The sequence below is a fragment of the Egretta garzetta genome, unplaced genomic scaffold, assembly GCF_000687185.1.
Source record: "Egretta garzetta isolate BGI_Z169 unplaced genomic scaffold, ASM68718v1 scaffold79, whole genome shotgun sequence".
NCBI lineage: Eukaryota > Metazoa > Chordata > Aves > Pelecaniformes > Ardeidae > Egretta > Egretta garzetta.
Window position 1 is genome coordinate 4,547,956 of NW_009260791.1, and position 19,278 is coordinate 4,567,233.

The 19,278-nt window shown below is 37.7% G+C and overlaps 1 protein-coding gene across 1 annotated transcript in view; it reads right to left on the bottom strand.

The window, feature by feature from the left end:
* Positions 1 to 1,413: 1,413 nt before the first annotated feature.
* Positions 1,414 to 19,278, bottom strand: part of TTC6 (tetratricopeptide repeat domain 6) — a 64,672-nt gene continuing 46,807 nt past the window's right edge. Inside the window, exons 20-29 of the mRNA XM_009646617.2 lie at positions 18,648 to 18,797; positions 18,242 to 18,382; positions 17,493 to 17,606; positions 15,939 to 16,058; positions 13,423 to 13,496; positions 11,348 to 11,558; positions 8,269 to 8,421; positions 7,885 to 8,055; positions 6,248 to 6,473; positions 1,414 to 1,550 (exon numbers count right to left, since the gene is read on the bottom strand). Of these exons, the coding sequence (XP_009644912.2) occupies positions 1,414 to 1,550; positions 6,248 to 6,473; positions 7,885 to 8,055; positions 8,269 to 8,421; positions 11,348 to 11,558; positions 13,423 to 13,496; positions 15,939 to 16,058; positions 17,493 to 17,606; positions 18,242 to 18,382; positions 18,648 to 18,797 (1,497 nt within the window). The remainder of the gene's footprint in view (positions 1,551 to 6,247; positions 6,474 to 7,884; positions 8,056 to 8,268; positions 8,422 to 11,347; positions 11,559 to 13,422; positions 13,497 to 15,938; positions 16,059 to 17,492; positions 17,607 to 18,241; positions 18,383 to 18,647; positions 18,798 to 19,278) is intronic.

Here is a 19,278-nt window from a genome sequence, read left to right on the forward strand (position 1 = left end):
AGAAATAGCATATAGCAACGTGTTAAGTACTCAAGGAAAAAAGGTGCAATTCTTTGAGACAAAGCAATGACTTTTACTTTTATCTGAACGAAAAAAATCACTTAACTGTAGGAGTACCAAAAAATATCAGTTATAAATTTAAATGGACCAATGTAACTCTAACACTAATTTTATATAAATTGTATTATTTAATTTTTATTTTATTCTGGATTATTCTCTACTATCTAGGGATTATTCCACATACAGAACATTACCTAGTTACAGGCCCATATCAGTGTGTGTTAGGTCTATTGTTTTGTGAAGGTCCCTCTCACCTTTACCTTTTTCCCTTTTCCAAGAGGAAAATTGATAACATTTTACATCTAAGCCTAAATTGAAATTACACATAGAATTTCTGTACCACTGGGATTATGCACTGAAGTGCCATTTGTGCCTTTAGAAATCTTTCCACTGCCCGAAACTACAGGACTGCTTGCATGCTGAATAAGACCTCAATTTTCCTTCTTTTTCTCTTTTCTGAGACAAAGACATCTGTCTTGCTTCTTCCATTTGCTATCTTCACCATACTACACCACACTTAGGGGTTTGCTTTAGTATATGGGTAGGGTCTGACAATTTTTAAGTTTTGGTCACATAGATTCACATTTCAGTCTGCATGTTTAGGTGAGAGCCTTTTCTTAAGCCCATTTCTTACATCTTAGAACACAAAGCTATGATCGATTATTTATGCATTTTTACCTGCCTCTTCAAGCTGGCACAGTGTAATATATTTATGCAGAAGCAAATAACCTCAGCTTTTTACTCATAAACTGAATCATCTCCTTCTCAAATTTCAGTTCTCAGAGCAGTTCTCACACACTGCAACAGATAGACCTTGCACAACAGCTTTCTTCCACCATGTGACAGGGAATAGGAAATCTTATGATGAGGTATGGAAGGAAAATCAGGAAGAAAGCGAGACCTAGTTAGCAGTCACAAGCATCTGGTAGCCATCTTAGAATTTTTATTTCCCAGATGGTCCAGGCAACATACAATTAGCATCACTTAAGCATTTATATTTTGGGGGAAGGAGGAATATAGTGTTTTATCCTTCTATAACCAATATGGTTGAGGTCTTTTGCCTATAAATTCTTCTTCTCTGTCCTACATTTTGCACACAACACAATAAATTATCTCTTGACACTAATAAATAAAGAACAGTTTATAACTCAAAAATTAAATATGGTATTATAGTCTTAAATAACTCTGGCTAGTTTGGGATAATCAGGTTAATTATATTATTCAGGAGAATAAAATGTGTGTAGAATATATAAAAATGAAGATAAGTTATGTATTTTTCTTGCTGGCTGGACTTTTTTAGAGGTCTGAGAAATCTGTAAATAGAACCCAAGTGGTATGAGAACTGGTATCTTTTCACATGGAATCAGTCTGTTCTTGAATGCTGATTGCTTGTTTGTAGTCTTCTACAGCCTCCTTATGGAAACCCAATTTACCACGAATATCAGCTCTAAATTTATACATCAAGGCATCATTAGGCCGAATTGACAATGCTGTAAAAATGAGAAATAGAATGTTAGACTTTTTTTTTTTTAACATTATCACATGATTATAAAGAGAGGCATCATCCAAAAAGTTTCGTCAGTGCTCAAATTCTTCTACAGACATATTTTCACAAGATAAAACACATTATATACATTAACTTTAAAACAAGAGGTAGGCAACTTTGTTATTTGGATTTTTTTTTCTCTTTTTGATGCCATTGATGAATCCCACTTTAATTTTGCCCCGACAGCAGAAACTGTGCTTTCCTCTGAAACACAACCAAAATCTTACCACCATTCAACTTCTGGAACATGGCAGTGAGCCCAATATCTTATTCAGTTTCTCCATTGTATAAAAAGTATTTAGGTGCTTATTGGAAAGCTTAATCTGTTGTTTTAAAATTCTGCTTTAGAGAGAAAATTTTTGGAAAAAAGCCACTCAGCTCCCTGGTCTAGTCAATTTTCTACCATCTAACACTATGAAAACATTAGTCATGAGAGCCACGAAGTAAAAGCACCATTTTGACAAATTCCACTGTAAAAGCAAACTAATTTCTTTTAAATAAAAGAAAAAAACACCAAAGAGAATTATCCTTTCAGGAAAGATCATTACCAGTACAGTCAAGTGTTGTTAAATCAAAGTCAGACTTCTAAATTTTGTTTCAATAAAATTAATACAAACTAAACATAGTTTTAGTTACTGCAAGACGCTTTCCTGTGCATCCAGAGTTGCTGAATCTCATGTTAGGAGCAACGACAAAAGCAGCAATGGAGTAATATAGCTCAGCTTTTTGGAACCTGAACAAAATGTTTGGTTTTTTACTAAGATCAAGATGAAAGTTTGATAGAGTTCCTCTTCTCTATGGGCCATGTCTATTCCCAACAGAGAAGCTTAGGAAAGCCAAATACTGTTTCAAAGCTTGTTCTACAAACAACTCATTCATTAAATTTCATGTTTATATACAAAATAAGCTACCTGAATGACATTTTTAGGCACCTAGATATCTCAATTCATATACACACACACAAAAACTCAATTTTTTCAGACTTGGTAAGTGTAGTATTTTCCCATAGATTCTTGACACAATTTAATTTAGAATGGGACTGTTCAGCTGCTAATGACACACATTATATGAAACAGTTTATCTTCTCTTTTTAATCACATCATAATAGCTGATCAAATCAGGTAGAAAATATACTAGCAAAAATACACACATACTTTCTGAATCATGAAATACAGCCAAGTAATTTGTTATCATAGAATCATAGAATGTTTTGGGTTGGAAGGGACCTCAAAGGTCACCTAGTTCCTACTTCCCTGCCATGGGCAGGGACACCTTCCACTAGACACTAGTTGCTCAAAGCCCCATCCAACCTGGCCTTCAACACTTCCAGGGACGAGGCATCCACAATTTCCCTGGGCAACCTGTTCCTGTGCTTCACCACCCTCATAATGAACAATTTCTTCCTTATATCTAATCTAGATCTACCCTCTTTCTGTTCAAAGCCATTACCCATTGTCCCATCACTACACGCCCTTGTAAAAAGTCCCCGTCCAGCTTTCTTGTAGGCCCCCTTCAGGTACTGGAAGGCTGCCACAAGGTCTCCCCAAAGCCTTCTCTTCTCCAGGCTGAACAACCCCAACTCTCTCTGCCTGTCTTCACAGAAGAGGTGCTCCACAGCCCTCTGATCATCTTTGTGGCCCTCCTCTGGACCTGCTCCAACTGGTCCATGTCCTTCTTATGTTGGGGACTCCAGAGCTGAACTCAGTACTCCAGGTGGGGTCTCATGAGAGCGGAGTAGAGGGGGAAAGTCACCTCCCTTGACCTGCTGGTCACACTTCTTTTGATGCAGCCCAGGACACGGTTGGCTTTCTGGGCTGCAAGCACACATTGTCGGGTCACATTGAGCTTCTCATCAACCAACACTCCAGGGTCCTTCTCCTCAGGGCTGCTCTCAATCCATTCTCCACCCAGCCTGTATTTGTGCTTCAGATTGCCCCAACCCAGCTGCAGGACCTTGCAACTTGGCCTTGTTGAACTTCATGAGGTTTGCATGGGCCCACCTCTCAAGCCTGTCAAGGTCCCTCTGGATGGCATCCCTTCTCTCCAGCATGTCAACTGCACCACACAGCTTGCTGTCGTCAGCAAACTTGCTGAGGGTGCATTCAGTCCCACTGTCCATGTTACCAGATATGTTAATGTTGTGGTTTAACCCGGCTGGCAACTCAGCACCACGCAGCCGCTCACTCACTCCTCCCCTCCCTCAGTGGGATGGGGGAGAGAATCAGGAAGGAAAAAACAAAAGGTTAGAGCCAAGGGTTGAGATAAAGACAGTTTAATAAGAGAAAATAATAATAATAGTAATAATGAGAATGGTAACAGAATATACAGAATATACAAAATGAACGATGCACAACGCAATTGCTCACCACCTGCCAACTGATGCCCAGCCCGTCCCGAGCCGCGATCACTCCCCAAGCCACGATCAGTCTCCCCGCAACCTACCGACTGACCAACTCCCCCCAAGCATGACATTATATAGTATGGAATAGCTCTTTGGTCAGTTTGGGTCAGCTGTCCTGGCTGTGCTCCCTCCCAGCTTGTTATGCACCTGGCCGAGCAGGAGAAGATCAAAGAGTCCTTGAGTAGTCTGAGCACTACTTGGCAACAACTAAAAACATCAGTGTGTTATCAACACTCTTGTAGTACTGAATCCAAAACACAGCACTGTGCTAGCTTCTATAAAGAAAATGAACTCTATCCCAGCCAAAACCAGCACAGTTAAATAGCGCCAGTCCCAATACTGACCCCTGAGGAGCACCACTCGCCACTGGTCTCCGCTTGGACATCAAGCCATTGACCACACTTTGAGTGCGACCATCCAGCCAATTCCTTATCCACCAAGTGTTCCATCTGTCAAATCCATGTCTCTCCAATTTAGATACAAGGATATCATGTGGGACAGTGTCAAATGCTTTGCACCAGTCCAGGTAGATGACATCGGTTGCTCTTCCCTTAACCCACCAACGCTGTCACCCCATTGTAGAAGGCCACCAAATTTGTCAGGTATGATTCGCCCTTAGTGAAGCTGTGTTGGGTGTCATCAATCTCTCCTTATTTTCCATGTGCCTTAGCATAGTTTCCAGGAGGATCTATCTGCTCCATTCTCTTGCTGGGTACATGGGTGAGACTGACTGGCCTGTAGTTTTTCCCAGAAGACTGCCACGACTTCTCAAATATGATGGATAGTGGCTTAGCAACTTCATCTGCCAGTTCCCTCAGGACCCACAGATGCATTTCATCAGGTCCCATGGACTTGTGCACCTTCAGGTTCCTCTAGACAGTCTCAAACCTGATCTTCTCCTACAGTGGGCACTTCTTCATTCTCCCAGTCCCTGCCTTTTCCTTCTGCAACTTGAGTGATGTGGCTTGAGTACTTGCTGGTGAAGACTGAGGCAAAAAAGTCATTGAGTACCTCAGCCTTCACTGTATCCCAGGTAACAAGGTCTTGTGTTTCCTTCCAGAGAGGGCCCACATCTTCCCTAGTCTTCCTTTTATCACTGACATACCTATAGAAGCTTTTCTTTTTGCCCTTGATGTCCCTGGCCAGATTCAATTCTGTCAGGGCTTTAGCTTTCCTAACCTGCTCCCTGGCTGCTCAGAAAATTTCTCTGTATTCCTCCCAGGCTACCTGTCCTTCCTTGATTCCACCCTCTGTAGGCTTCCTTCTTGTGTTTGATTTGGTCTAGGAGCTCCTTGTTCATTCATGCAGGCCTGCTATCATTTTTGCCTAGCTTCCTCTTTTCTGGGATGCATTGCTCCTGAGCTTGGAGGAGGTGATCCATGAATATTAACCAGCTTTCTTGGGCAGGTCTTCCCTCCACGGCTTTATCCCATGGTACTCTACCAAGCAGATCTCTGAAGAGGCCAAAGTCCACTCTACTGAAGTCCAGGGTAGTGAGCTTGCTGTGCGCCCTCCTTGGTGCCCTAAGGATCTTGAACTCCACCACTTCATTGTCACTGCAGCCAAGGCTGCCCTTGAGCTTCACATTCCCCACCAGCCCCTTCTTGTTTGTGAGAACAAGGTGCAGCATAGCACCTCTCCCTGTTGGCTCCGCTATCACTTGGGGAAGGGAATTATCATTAATGCATTCCAGGAACCTTATGGATTGCTTGTCCCTCCATCAGGTAACGGGGCAGTTGAAGTGCCCTATGAGGACCAGGCTTGTGAACATGAGGCTGCTCCTATCTGTCTAGAGGGCCTCATCTGCTCAGTCTTCCTGACTGGGTGGCCTGTAGCAGACCCCCACTATAAAGTCACCTGTCCCTACCCTCCCTTTAATCCTGACCTATAAGCTCTCAGTCAGCTCCTTGTCTATCCCCAGGCAGAGTTCCATGGACTCCAGCTGGTCATTGACGTAGAAGGCAACAACCCCCTCCTCATCTCCCCTGCCTGTCCTTCTTAAATCATAGAATCATGGAATGTTTTGGGTTGGAAGGGACCCCTAGAGATCATCTAGTCCAACTCCTCTGCAGTGAGCAGGGACACCGCTAACTAGATTAGGTTGCTCAGAGCCCCATCCAACCTGGTCTTGAATGTTTCCAGGGATAGAGTGCCTATATCCTTCCATTCTATACCATAATTGTCATCATAATTGTTAGTATACTACACCAAACATATCATGACAGGCAAATAAAGATTACCTGTTGAAATGTCTTTTTCTGCTAGTTCATATTGCTTCAATCCGTTATAGAAATTTGCCCTGTTAAAATACACTACTGCAGAGAATGGGCAGAGACAAATTGCCTTCTCAAAGTCTTCTTTTGCTTCTTCAATATTGTTTAGTAATGTATTTGTAATAGCACGATTCATAACAGCAGATTCATTTCTTGGGTCAAGTTGTAATACCTTGGAATAGTAGCAATAGGCCTACAAAACACATGAATTGGAGACAGGGTACACTTAAAATTTGAGAAAGTGGCTTACGTACAATTTGTAAATTCCAGTTTGTTTCTTTAAGCCACTAGCTTTCTTAAGTCTTTACTCCTTCTGTTCAGTGTTCTTTGTGCGCAGAAGAGAGACACACAGCACTAGCATGTTTATCCACAATCACCACCCAGACACCACCCAGACAGACTTTTGAACAATAACAGCTGTTTATGCTGGATTGTAATTATAGGAGAAGAAATAAGCTACACACTAAGGCCAATTTGAATTAACATAAAAAATACCTTATAATGCAACACCTATTCCTGAACTTCTTACTTCATAATTAGACAGCCTCTGTGATACAGTCACAGAAACACAGTAAATAAGAAGAACAGCCTATGCAAGACTGGTCATGGAAGAATGATACCAGATGCATAAGAAAAGAGATTACACGATCATAGAAGCAGCCATATGCAGGGCACTGATCTTGGACTCCTAAGGAATTTCTGATCCAAGTCTAACTAAGGCTGAAGAGCAACAAGGAAACTAACTCAGAGGAACATACAAGAACATGAATTTTTTTTCTTACATGATCTATTTCTTGTGCTGTATGAAGTACAATCTAGATTTAAAATCTTATGCCAAGCCTGTACACTATACATGATGAATTCCTTAATAAGTGAATTGCAAGCTGAAGTGTTTACAGCTGCAACTCTAGGAGAGAATTAATTCAAGTAGATGAAATGTGTTGAAGTATCCATGCTGATTCTTGGTTTCCACAGCTGCTGGACCACAAAGCTCTGATCAAATAAAAGCCTGAGCCTATGCCCAGGAAATACGACTAGAAGACCAAAGAAAAAAATCACTGCAGGGGCCTTGCCTTCAAGCAGATTTCAAATTCTCTCATAAGAGGGATTTCAGTACCCAACTCTTCTCTATTTGAAGATACCCACTGTATTTAAGCAGAATTAGGTGATTTTAAACTCCAAAGTTACTGTGGTATTGGGAGGAAGATCTGACTTCTTGATTAAATTTCATTAGCAGGAGATTCTTTTCATTCTCCTTGTCATGGTGCTACAGTGAATCTGTGCAAGTTATTTAATGGGAGTTAGGCTGAGCAGGAAGTTACTGAACATCAGTGGGATTTTGGTGTCATTTATTTACAAATTTTTGTGATGGGTATACTAGCTTTCATGAATTTTAGTTCATTCATATCAATGATAAAATTCATAGTAGTAGGGCAAGTATTTATTATTAATTACTACAGATTAATTCATCTCCTGTTAAAGGCCCATGAAATTCAATGTAAGAAAGCTTCATATTAGTTACAGTTAAAGACAGCTTTATCCCAACAGTATTTATTCGAGGAAAAAAGTTCTGAAGACAGTATAAAGACAGATTGTAAACTTACTTGTGAAAACTGTCGGTTATGGAAGTAGATATTTGCTGCATTGAAATAGGCTAATGCATAGTTTGGATCAACAGAAATTGCTTGTTGATAGTCCTTCATGGCACAGGGTAGATATCCCATTAACTGATTGATGACACCCCGATTTGTTAGCAGTGGAGCAGTAGTAGTGAGCTGAAAGAAAAATGTAGATGCATTCTTACTCAGGGAAAATTTACACTTCTACAGCAATTTATTCTGGTTTTCAAAAATACATTTACTTCAAAAAATCTAATTGTACCTTCTAATACAAATTAGCAACTACTAATGTACAGTATTGGCTGGCTTCATAGCCACAGATTGATTTTCAAAAAGTTAACATTTGTTTTCATTTAAGTTAACATCTACCTTTAGTGCAGCATTTGTGTCTTGAAATGCAGCAAAAGTTTCACCCATTTGAAGACAGACTGAAGCTCGTCCATCATATGCAACATGGCATTTTGGATCAATGCAAATGGCAACTGTAAATTGGCTCCATGCTCTCTGAAGCTTTCCAAGGGCCTAAAATGAATTGTAATGTGTCCGCAATAAGAAACATAAGAAATGCCAGACATACTAATGGTTCCAACTTAAATAACAGTAGAGAACAGAAGCATACTTGTATTTACACACACAGTTAACTAAATTACAGAAAAAATTAATTCAAAGATCTTGTTAATTTTGAAATATCTTGATTATGCAGTACTCATTGTCTTTTCAACTATGTGATGTAGCTGTCACATCTGTTTTAACAGCAAGTATTACCTCTTCTACATCATAGAATCACAGAATGGTTGAGTTTGGAAGGGATCTCTGGAGATCAAGGCCAACCCCCTGTTCAAAACAGGGTCAGCTGGACCAGGTTGCCCAGGACCATGTACAGTTACATTTTTAATATCTTCAAAAGGATGACTCTACAACCTCTGTGCACAATCTCTTCCAGTGTCTGATCACCCTCACAGTAAAAAAAAAAGTTTTCTGATGTTTAAATGGAATTTTCTATATTTCGGTTTATGCTCGTTGCCTCCTGTCCTGTCACTAGGCACCATTAAGAGCCTGGCTCCACTTTATTTATACTCCTTCATCAGATATTTATACTTATTTATAAGATTCCCCCATAAGCCTTCATCTCTGTTTCCCTTTTCCTTGTATGACAGATGCTTCAAGCCCCTAATCATTTTCACTGGACTCTCTGCAGTATGTTTATGTCTCTTGTATTGGAGAGCACAAAACACAGTACTCCAGATGTGGCCTCACCAGTACTGAGTAGAAGAGAAGGATCCTTGACCTTCTGGCAATGCTGCTCCTAAAATAGCCCAGGGTATCATTGGCCTTCTTTACTGCAAGGGCACATCACTGAGAACTTCAGCTTGTTCATCAGGACACCCAAGTCCTTTATGGCACTAATAATGACCCTTTGAGCCTGACAGTTCAACCAGTTTTCATTTCATCTCACTGTTCCCTTGTCTAGATCATACTTCACCAGGTTTTCTATGAAGACCTTAAAGACTACTGAAAGCCTTGCTAAAGTAGAGATAAACAATATTTACTGCTCCCCTCTCATTCACCAAACTAGTCATCTCATCATAGAAGGCATCAGGTTGATTAAGCATAGTTTCTCTTTCATAAATTCATACATAGACTGCTGCCAATCAGCTTGTTGTCCTTGATGTATTTAAAAATTGTTTCCAGAATTATTTGTTTCATCACCCTTCCAGGGACTGAAGAGAGGCTGACTTCCCTGTAGTTCCCCAGATCCAACTTTTTGCCATTCTTGAAGATAGAAGTGGCGTTCACTTTCTTTCAGTCTTCAGGAAACTCTACCATTTGCTATGATCTTTCAAAGATAATCAAGAGTGGCCTCACAGTGATGTTGACTAACTCCTCAGCACTTGTGGGTGTATTCCATTAGGTCCCATGGACTTGTGTATGTCCATTTTGTTTAAATGTTCCCTAACCTGATCCTGCTCCACCAAGTCTTCCTTGCTCAGGACTTTTTCAGTGGTCACAGGGACTCAGAATTCCTGTACACCAGTCCTACCAGTAAATACCAAGGTGAAGAAGGCACTGAGTACCTCTCCATGTCCTTTGTCACCACATCCCTTGTCACATTCAGCAGCAGGCCTATATTTTCCCTAATTTCCTTTTGCTGTTGATGTACTTGTATAAGCCTTTCTTGTTGACCTTCATGTCCCTCACCAGATTGAACTCTTGATGTACTATACATGAGCTTGTGACCTGAAGACATATATTGGACTTCACACAGCAACAGAATTAAACCACGAGGCTGTTCAGCAGAAGTACCTCCCCTGGGTGATCAAATGGAACTCTGGTATACTGTACCTTGCGAAGTACTTCACACAGTCAAGAAAGTGCTTAATTCTGGGCAAGTAGGCCACTTGGGACCACAGGCAAAATACAAACATTCTACCCAATATGCATATTAATTAAGCAAAGGTGGAAGGCAAATCATCTAGTTCCTCACATCAAAATACTTCTCCATGTGTTTATGCTTAAGCCCCAAAAGATATAATAAGGCTTAAAAGAAGGCATCTAGTGAGATTTAGGCCTCTCAGAAATTAAGCACCTGCCACTATGTGAACTTTCCAGGCTGCCTCCTGCACATAAGATGTCTAATTCCTACTCACATCTTAGTCCTACCCACTCAGCAACGTAGTCACCCCAGGCTTTTCTCTTGCACAGTACTTCCCAAAGCACTGTGGAAGCATTAGTTAGAATTTAAATGAATTGGCAAAGCTGTAAAAGGAAATTTGCGTGTCACCTATGTGAGACTACCTGACACAGGCTACTAACATTTACATTGGCAAGAAATAATTCACAACAAGGTTCACAACAACTGAAGACATTTCAGACAACTGGACAGAATAAAGCACAGTAACTAAATGACAGAAATTAGACAAAATCCTGTCATATCACATATGCTTTTGCTAATATAGAAATTCATTTTCGCTGTAGGCAAGTAGTTTCCAGAGATCATTATATATAAAGGCCTTTACCAAGGGATTTTAGCAGATTTACTAACAGTGTGGTTTGGATAATTAAGACATACAAGATTTTGTTTTACACTTATTTGTCACCACTTTGGCTGTTTTTAACTTCAGTAAACAGCTCATACACACAAAACATGCCAGTTCTTAATGTTAGTTTATCAGAGAATCACATATGCAAATCAAACAAGTGTAAGGTTACTTGATATTCCATTATTCAAGAGCAGAACTCCAAGAAGATTGGGCACAAAAGTGAAAAGAAAATAATGGTCTATCCATTTACCTAAAAAGAAAGAAAATGCCATAAAGCTTTTCTAAAGAACACGGGTTATTTTATGTTTATGATGATTATTTTATGTATTATATAAATGTATGCATATAAAATTGATGTTATTTTGTTTGATTAAACATAGCATTGACAATTAATTTTAGTGTGTTACCTGCAAATTGTATCCTAAGCAAATTCTGGCTTTTATACACTTTGGATTCAGGTGAATTGCTCTCAAGAAATCTTTCTGTGCTTGTTTACAACCAGCCTCACGTCTACTTTCCATGTACGAATTTCCTCGTCCAACATAGGCATCCACAGAAACAGGATCTAGTTTGAGAACCCGGTCAAATGATCTCACCGCTTCTTCAAACTCATGAAGTCTAACAATAGAGATATTAATGTTTACTGTTTAAAAATTCTATAAATAAAATTCTCAATTTATGAATGATTAGCAAATACTACCCCATAATGCCCATAATGAAATTCATTTAATTCTGACTGAAAGGGGGACACACACCCTTAACTTTGCTTTCTCTGTGTGCTCCTTGATAGTTATAACAGTGAAGGTAGTCAGCATAAGACCTTGCAGACTTCAGTTTGAACTCCTTGGCCTGAGGAAGAAAGCAGCAAAATTCTCATTACGTTTTGCTGGGCCAAGATTTCACCTTTTCAACAGTTGTACACGGAGAGACTTTATCAGTCATTCATGTTGTCCAAATGTCATGACCAAACATGGTTTTGGCTAGTCTGTTCAGCACAAATGTTTCAGCCACAGATTATTTACTTCTAGTACAAGCCTTCTCTCTGTCTTTTCTAATACCAATTCTTGAACTTATCTAAACTATGCAAAACTTGCAGGGTAAAAAGAGACGATATTCAGGGTTCTAAGTAGAGACCATTCTGGTCTAAGAGTAAGCCAAATGTGGAACTCCATCCTTAGATAAAACTTAATGCACCTGAGGTACACTGAGTAGGAATAAAAAGGATTAAATACCTGAAATGTCAATGAATGCTAGTAAGTATCTTTACACATAAAGCAAAAACTTTGTCAAAGTAAAAAATCATTTTACCAAGGTGATACAGAAAGATAAGATATTGTTTGAATATAAGGCAACTGTGCCTACCTGAAGCACACCTGACTTCTTTACCAAAAGAGCAAAGATTAAATGTATTTTGCTAACAAATAACTTTAAGGGTTGTAAATCAAATGCTTTTTAAAAGCACAACACTTGTTGCAAAAACAAATTATGGCTTCAATCCAGTCCTGTTGATAGGCAGTCACGAGGTTAAAGACTGCAGGATGGATCCCAAATCCACCTTAAAATGGGTTATACAGCTGAATTATATAGTTACTAGTTACTCCTTTTGACAGTTGAATATGGATATGGCACCAAAATCATATGCTCCATTCTCAGAAGCAGGATTCAGCATTCCTGTGTGAGTTCCACAACATCTAGACACTGTGAAAGATGGAGCCAGTTATGCCCTAAGTACAGGCATAGTAACACAAGAGGGTTTGGTGCTACAATCCTGAATATGTTCACCTCCACACTGCCTCAGCAGCAACAAGGTTAAGCAGAGATAGATGGCAGAGTAACCGTAGAATAAAATAGATTAGTCTAAACTAATAGGCAGATAGCTATTAAAATTTCCTTTTTATCATAGGTGATATTTGTGTGAAATACAAACTATCAACTCCAAGTGCCTCTATGATAAGTAGACTAAAAAAAAATGTACATCTTATTTCTTTCAACTTATATCTATTTTAAGTGATTAACAGATTTAATTTAGTCTTTCTAAATAGATGTCATATCTTGATGAAACTACACTTCAGAATTTCTAAATAAAAAAAAAAAAATCAGGCAAGGAAGACTATTGAGGCTTTTGCTTTTCTTTAAAGGACAAAGTGCATATTTAAACAGAAATCATATCCTAACTAATTCTGAACAAACCAACCCAACGCTGTTTAACTAATTCGTTGTTGTTCAGTCCTTCTCTTGGTTCTGTTTTATCATCCCAGTATTTCCTCCTGATGCTGCCACGAACACATAGTTGTTTGATATCAGAAGATTTTAATACTAGTAAATAAACTCAAAAAATATCTCATTTTCTTTTTTCCATTCCTCTTTACCATTTTCTCCTCCCCCAGCTCAGTGTACTGGATATGAAAAGGTGAACAGGAATATTAACCTCAGGAATTATTTCATTTTTCTACTCTCCATCAAACAAAACTACATATCTTACCTATAACAGCTTATTCCAATGGCTTGAAAGATCTGGCTATCATCTGGACTAAGCAATGTTGCTTCTTTGAAGTCCTGAAAAGAACAGACATTAAACCATGCAAACTGATACTGCTTCAGTTCACCTACAACTGTGGTTTTAGCTAAACAATTTTATACTTCTATATAAAAAGGGAGATGACTTCTGACAAAGGCATTATACTTTCAGAAGTACTGGAGACGTAACTGTTCTCATACTTCTTGTCCCAGACTTTGATAGAATAAAATCTCCAAAATTATGTGATATTATGGTATTTCCTACAAAGCTGGAAGCAACATTTCCAGGAACAAAACCTTCCAGAAAGGTATTTTTTATTTTTAATAGAAATACCATACTCAGCCACTATTATTAAATACATACATATTGAAAAAATATTTTGCTATATGCAATTTCAATATATTTCTTCCAGTAATAAAATTATCTAGTTACTTTGTTATTACTTTGACAAATATACTAAAGCAAACTCATATTTGCATTGGGAGATTCTGTGTACAATGTTCCATTGAAAGGCTTCATAGGGCTTTTGACTTTTGCCTTTTACTAACATTCAGAACATTTTTCAAAATGCTTATGGTTTTGATATATGTGTTTCAGTTGTAAAAAATATACAGGTGCTTTTAAAATCAAATACAATCATTCCAATTACAATGTAAGGAAGCACTTTAGACTTCTGCATGAGAAAGCAACCAGTACGTAGTAGGAGTGATTTAGCTGACGCATCCACTGAATGACAACTTAGAAAGCATTTTGTACTTGTTCTAATTGTAAAAATAAAAATATGTGGAAAATTTTAGTTCTGTTGGAATTACAGAAGTGGCAAAATAATGATGTGCATATACTTGTATTTATATTTTGCTGAAATCTCTCTTTTGGTGAATACTTTATCATAAAATTATAGGTCTGGTTTTAAAAAACTACTGAGATGCACAGCTCCCATCCAGCAAAGCCTTTCAAAGAATACCCAGCAGAGCTAATGGGGTTCTTCGTGTGCACAATTTGGAGTATACACTCTGCTCTGTGTACAGAGCAGAGGAAAAGCAGGATCAAAGATCCAAGGACCAGGCTTGGTTTACTTAAGACAAAGGTGCTATCCTCACAGGTAACTGCACACTTCACAGAATCAACAGGAAAAGACACCTTTATATAGCAATTCATATCTTATATAGACTGAATTGTAACTTTTTAGTTTAGTTCCAGTGTACCCAAGTCAGGACTATACTCACTTCAAGTAGTATGTATCTGTGCTTAAGTAATTATATCCTAATTCAGCCAGCAGTATACATGTATACAGATACACTCCTTGCAATAAAATATTATCAGAACTGATACCTAAGGTCTCAAGCATATTTATAATCACTGATGTTTTTCTTAAATTAGCTGTTATATTTTTGTGTCTGTTGTTCAGTTACCATTTCGTAAATTTGTCTTTGCTACAATCCATTCAAAGAACTTTTTGCTCACCCGGCTGGTTCTGCCCCCATCTCTTTCTACTGGCCTTACATTATCAGTTTCTACCACCTCAGCCTCTTTTCTGAACTATTCTGATCAATTGCGTCTTGAAGTTTAAGAGATCAGTAACACCATATTTTTATTTAAATTATTTCTATGCAGGGTCTACCAACTGTAAAGAGCTTTTGTTGTGCACTTCCAACAGGACATTTCTGGGTCATTGGAATGAGATTCATATTCATTCTTCTTTTTTTATTTTCAGATAAGAAATATTATTCAATTTTCAGAATGCCTATGCTGAAGTCGTGGCTATCACATAAAGATAACATGTTTTAAAGTTACTAGTCCACAATCGAAGCAACAGTTATACTGAAAATAAATACCCCTGCTTTTAAAAAAACTAAAACTTTTTGAAAACTTAATTATTTAAAATTCAAAAATAAAAACCCACACGTGTGAAAGAGTAATGTTTAGCACTGTTAGGTTTCAAGACTGCTACTGCCATATTAGATGGAGTCTCATGGAATGAGAGTCATCTGCACTGTGAGTCAGTGTCAAACAGACATACTATGTTCTTACATTTAAGAAAATTATCTTGATATTGGACCCTTCCTTCCCTTTCAACAAAAATGGTCATTTACACCCACACATGCACACACACAGAGGAACATAACAAGCCCACTCAGTCAGAACCTCCATTTACTTAGGCTTCTGCAATGAATTAGTACTCATTTGGACCCAACATAAATTACTTCAAGATTAAAAAAGAAGGGAAAATCAGTTTCTTGCTTATTAAATTTTGTGCTACGCCCATGTTTAACTCTAGCAGCATAAAATTGTAGAACAAGTAAAACTGCATTTTATTTGCATCTTCACAGCCAGGCTGGCATTAGGTGTTGAGAAAATGAGAACAGGGCACAAACTATTTCAGAAGAATATAAAAACTGTCAAGCTAGTCTTTATATCAGCAATGGTTTACATTTAACAGAGAACTCTACATTTTCTTTACTCAAAGAAGGATTTTGTACCTCACATGCATTAGCATAATCACCAAGTTCCATGTAGAGTAGTCCACGATTAATTAACACTTTAAAAGCTATTTCCTTACTCAATTCAAGCAGAAGAAGAATTCCATAATCTTTCAAAGCCTACAAAAACATTAAATGTATTTTAAACCATAATTTATTCAGATGGATGCAATGATGCTTCAAAATTTAAAAGACACGCTTTCAAATTCCTACAAATCATGTGCATACGCGTGGACTTCAGTGTGGCTGTTCCAATGTTTCACTGTTTCCAGATTGAATTTAACCGAATTTGAAGCCTTCTATGATTACATAGATACCCCTTCCTAAAGTACAGAAGCAAAGATAATGCAAATATTATAAATAGACATAATTAAAATTTACTTTGTCATTATATAAATTTCAGAGTTAGAAATAAATCTTAATTACTTCTACTGCTAAATTTTATGTCCAAATTCTTATTAAAAAACCATCAAATTATGCTAGATTAATTAGTCATGAATTAATGTCAAATTAAAGTACTTTTAAAATTAAATATCTTGAAATATAATTTATTGTTATTGAAAAATGTAAGCACTACTTATATTAACTAAATTTGGGTGTAAATTTTGTAAAAGAGAAGATAGTGACACAGCTACATAGACTGAAGAAGCCTCAATTCTCAGATTTACCAAAACTGAACAGCATTTCAACAATGCTCAGTCTGAAGAAGTTCTAGCACAACTCTCTTTTCACCTGAAGAATGAACTTGTATAGTACACTTAAGAATAACTAGACAGTTTAGAGCTAATATGACAAAAATGTCCTTGACTGCAGTATTCCATATACTAGCCACTTAAGAGGAGTTCTATTCTTTGTCTCCTATCTTTTGTCTCCCCCATACTTTAAGTGGCTTTTCTGGAGAGTGATAGCAAACAACTTTTTAAACACTTTATCTATGAAGAAACTATCATTTTCACATCTTAAACTTTTACCTTCAGTTACTGTAATCACCTATTTTTCTTTACCTATCTGCATTATTCTTGGCCAATTAACCTCCAAGCACAAATGGCCTTTGCCCAAGATCGAGTTGACTTCAGACAGCCAAGCTCAAATAATTAGGAACTGGCCCTGTCTCAAAAAACAGGCCTCATCAAAAAGACAGTTCAACATGATTGTGTTCCCAGTCTGAAGCTGCATGGTGCCTTCGTATACTCTGTTGTGCCTTTGCTTTATAACAAAGGTAGAAAACACTCAGAGGCAGCTCACAGGTAAGTTGACAGAATAAACACATCCAGAACAACAGGGCTGTGAATGAGCATTAGATGTAGTCCAAATCCCTGTTTTGATCTAGCCTTCTTCTGGATATAGTTCTTGTCTTTTCAAATGGACATCAAATGTAATTAATATGATAGTAGAGACCAAAAAGCTTTTTTTTAAAACAATTTCCTGAAGAGCACGATCATTCAGTAAGACATTGAAAGAGGTCAGACATTTTGACTAATCGTCAGTAAAAAGTTACTAGCTAATGTGAACAACTGAGTGCTCATGTGATGTTGAAAAAAATTAATGCCATACCCTTCTAAAGTCCTTTATTTCATGATAACAGATGGCTCTGTTATAATATGCCAAAATGCATGTTTTGTTCAGGTCGATAGTTTTTGAAAGATCTTCAACTGCAGCTTTAAATCTCTGCAAATGAAAAAACACTACGTATAAATTGTAATTCAGAGTTCATGGCACTACACATTCTTCCTCAAATAGCCTATTGTAAAAGTTTATTTCATAGTTTTACATTTTGGTTCTTCATCAGTACTGCAAGCCATCCAACCATTTCACTATGTCCTCTATGGACTACTTACTGCTGTCCTTACTGCAGCAAGAGCACTTCAGAAGCTCCATTTTTGTGCAAAGGCTGGGCAAACAATCATTCGTAATGTTTTCTTATATCATATCCATATACTGCAATATATAATCAATCCTTAGTTTTACTAGCTTACATTTTATATCTTAACCTAAACTAGAAGGTATCTTATGTGGAGTTTTGGTACTTCCATCTATCACTATGTAAGAATCTGTTCTGTGAAACTGAAGTGGAGACTAACCAGATAGATACTCAGTAGCTTCTCCAACCCATCAAATATTTTCAGTTGCATAGAACAACCACAGAGCAGCTTCAAAGAGGAATGGAAAGTATAATAATCAAGTAGAATTCCTGGTTTCCATCAGCAACACCTTTACCATTATTTCACCATTCTAAAGTGTCAAGTAAGATTTATTAAGTTTTAAAGAAGAATTCTAAAGTACAGCAATAAAGACAGTCCCACCTTATTTTGATACTTTAAAGTTCCTCGGTAAAAATAAGCTCGCACACTGTTAGGAAGAATTTTGATCGCCTCATTGCAATTCAGAATTGCCTTAGCATATCTACCTTTACTTCCATAGTAAGCAGCACAACTCATATATGCCTGTAGAAATGAAGATGAAATGGTGACATGGTAAAAAAACCAGCTTTTTTTAGCATTATAAACCAAGGGTTAAACAGAAGACAGAAATTACAAGTTTATAAAAACGTACATCTTGCGAAGCTTGTAATTTCTTTTATTTAATGCTTGCCATGTATTTGCTGAGAGATTACAAGGCAATACACCCATAAAATGCAAAACCTATCAGTCTTTGAACCCATCCAAAAAATGCTTCACAGAAACAAACTATCAGGAGTTTTTATATTACCTGGAAGTGTGATGGACAAAGGGCAAGTGCTTGACTGAAATCTCGGATGCACTTGGCTTGTCTGAGCTGCATTCTACACAGCCCTCGCTGATAAAAAGCATCAGGGTAACTTGAATGTAGTCTGATAGCCATACTAAAAGCATCACGGGCCTAGAAGGATGACATATCATCTGGATTAAATATGGTCTGTTTGTTCATCTGAAGCCATAGGCAAATTAACTGACTCTTCTGTACAGCTAGGTATGACCTATTTTTGCAGTTGTACCTGCATTGGTTTTTTATCACTCATCCATTTACAGCTACTTAAAATTTTGTAATGTTTAACACCCTACCTAGTACAATCATAACCTCAAGGAGGTACAACCTAACTCATTTAATAATCTCATTTCTTTAATGAGACTGCAGAAGTTTAACCAAGCACAAGGTCTTCTGTCTGTAAGACCTGAAATAATTTATTATAATAGATAATGGATTAATACTGCTAGTATGCAACTCCTTTAAAATCCATCCAGATAGTTTTTTCTTCTACATTGTACATTAGCTTACAAAGTCACAGGCTTTTCCAGGATCTACAGCTATAATATCAGAGGTACATTGGCACAGAAAGTCACCTTTTGCAGTTGTCATGTAT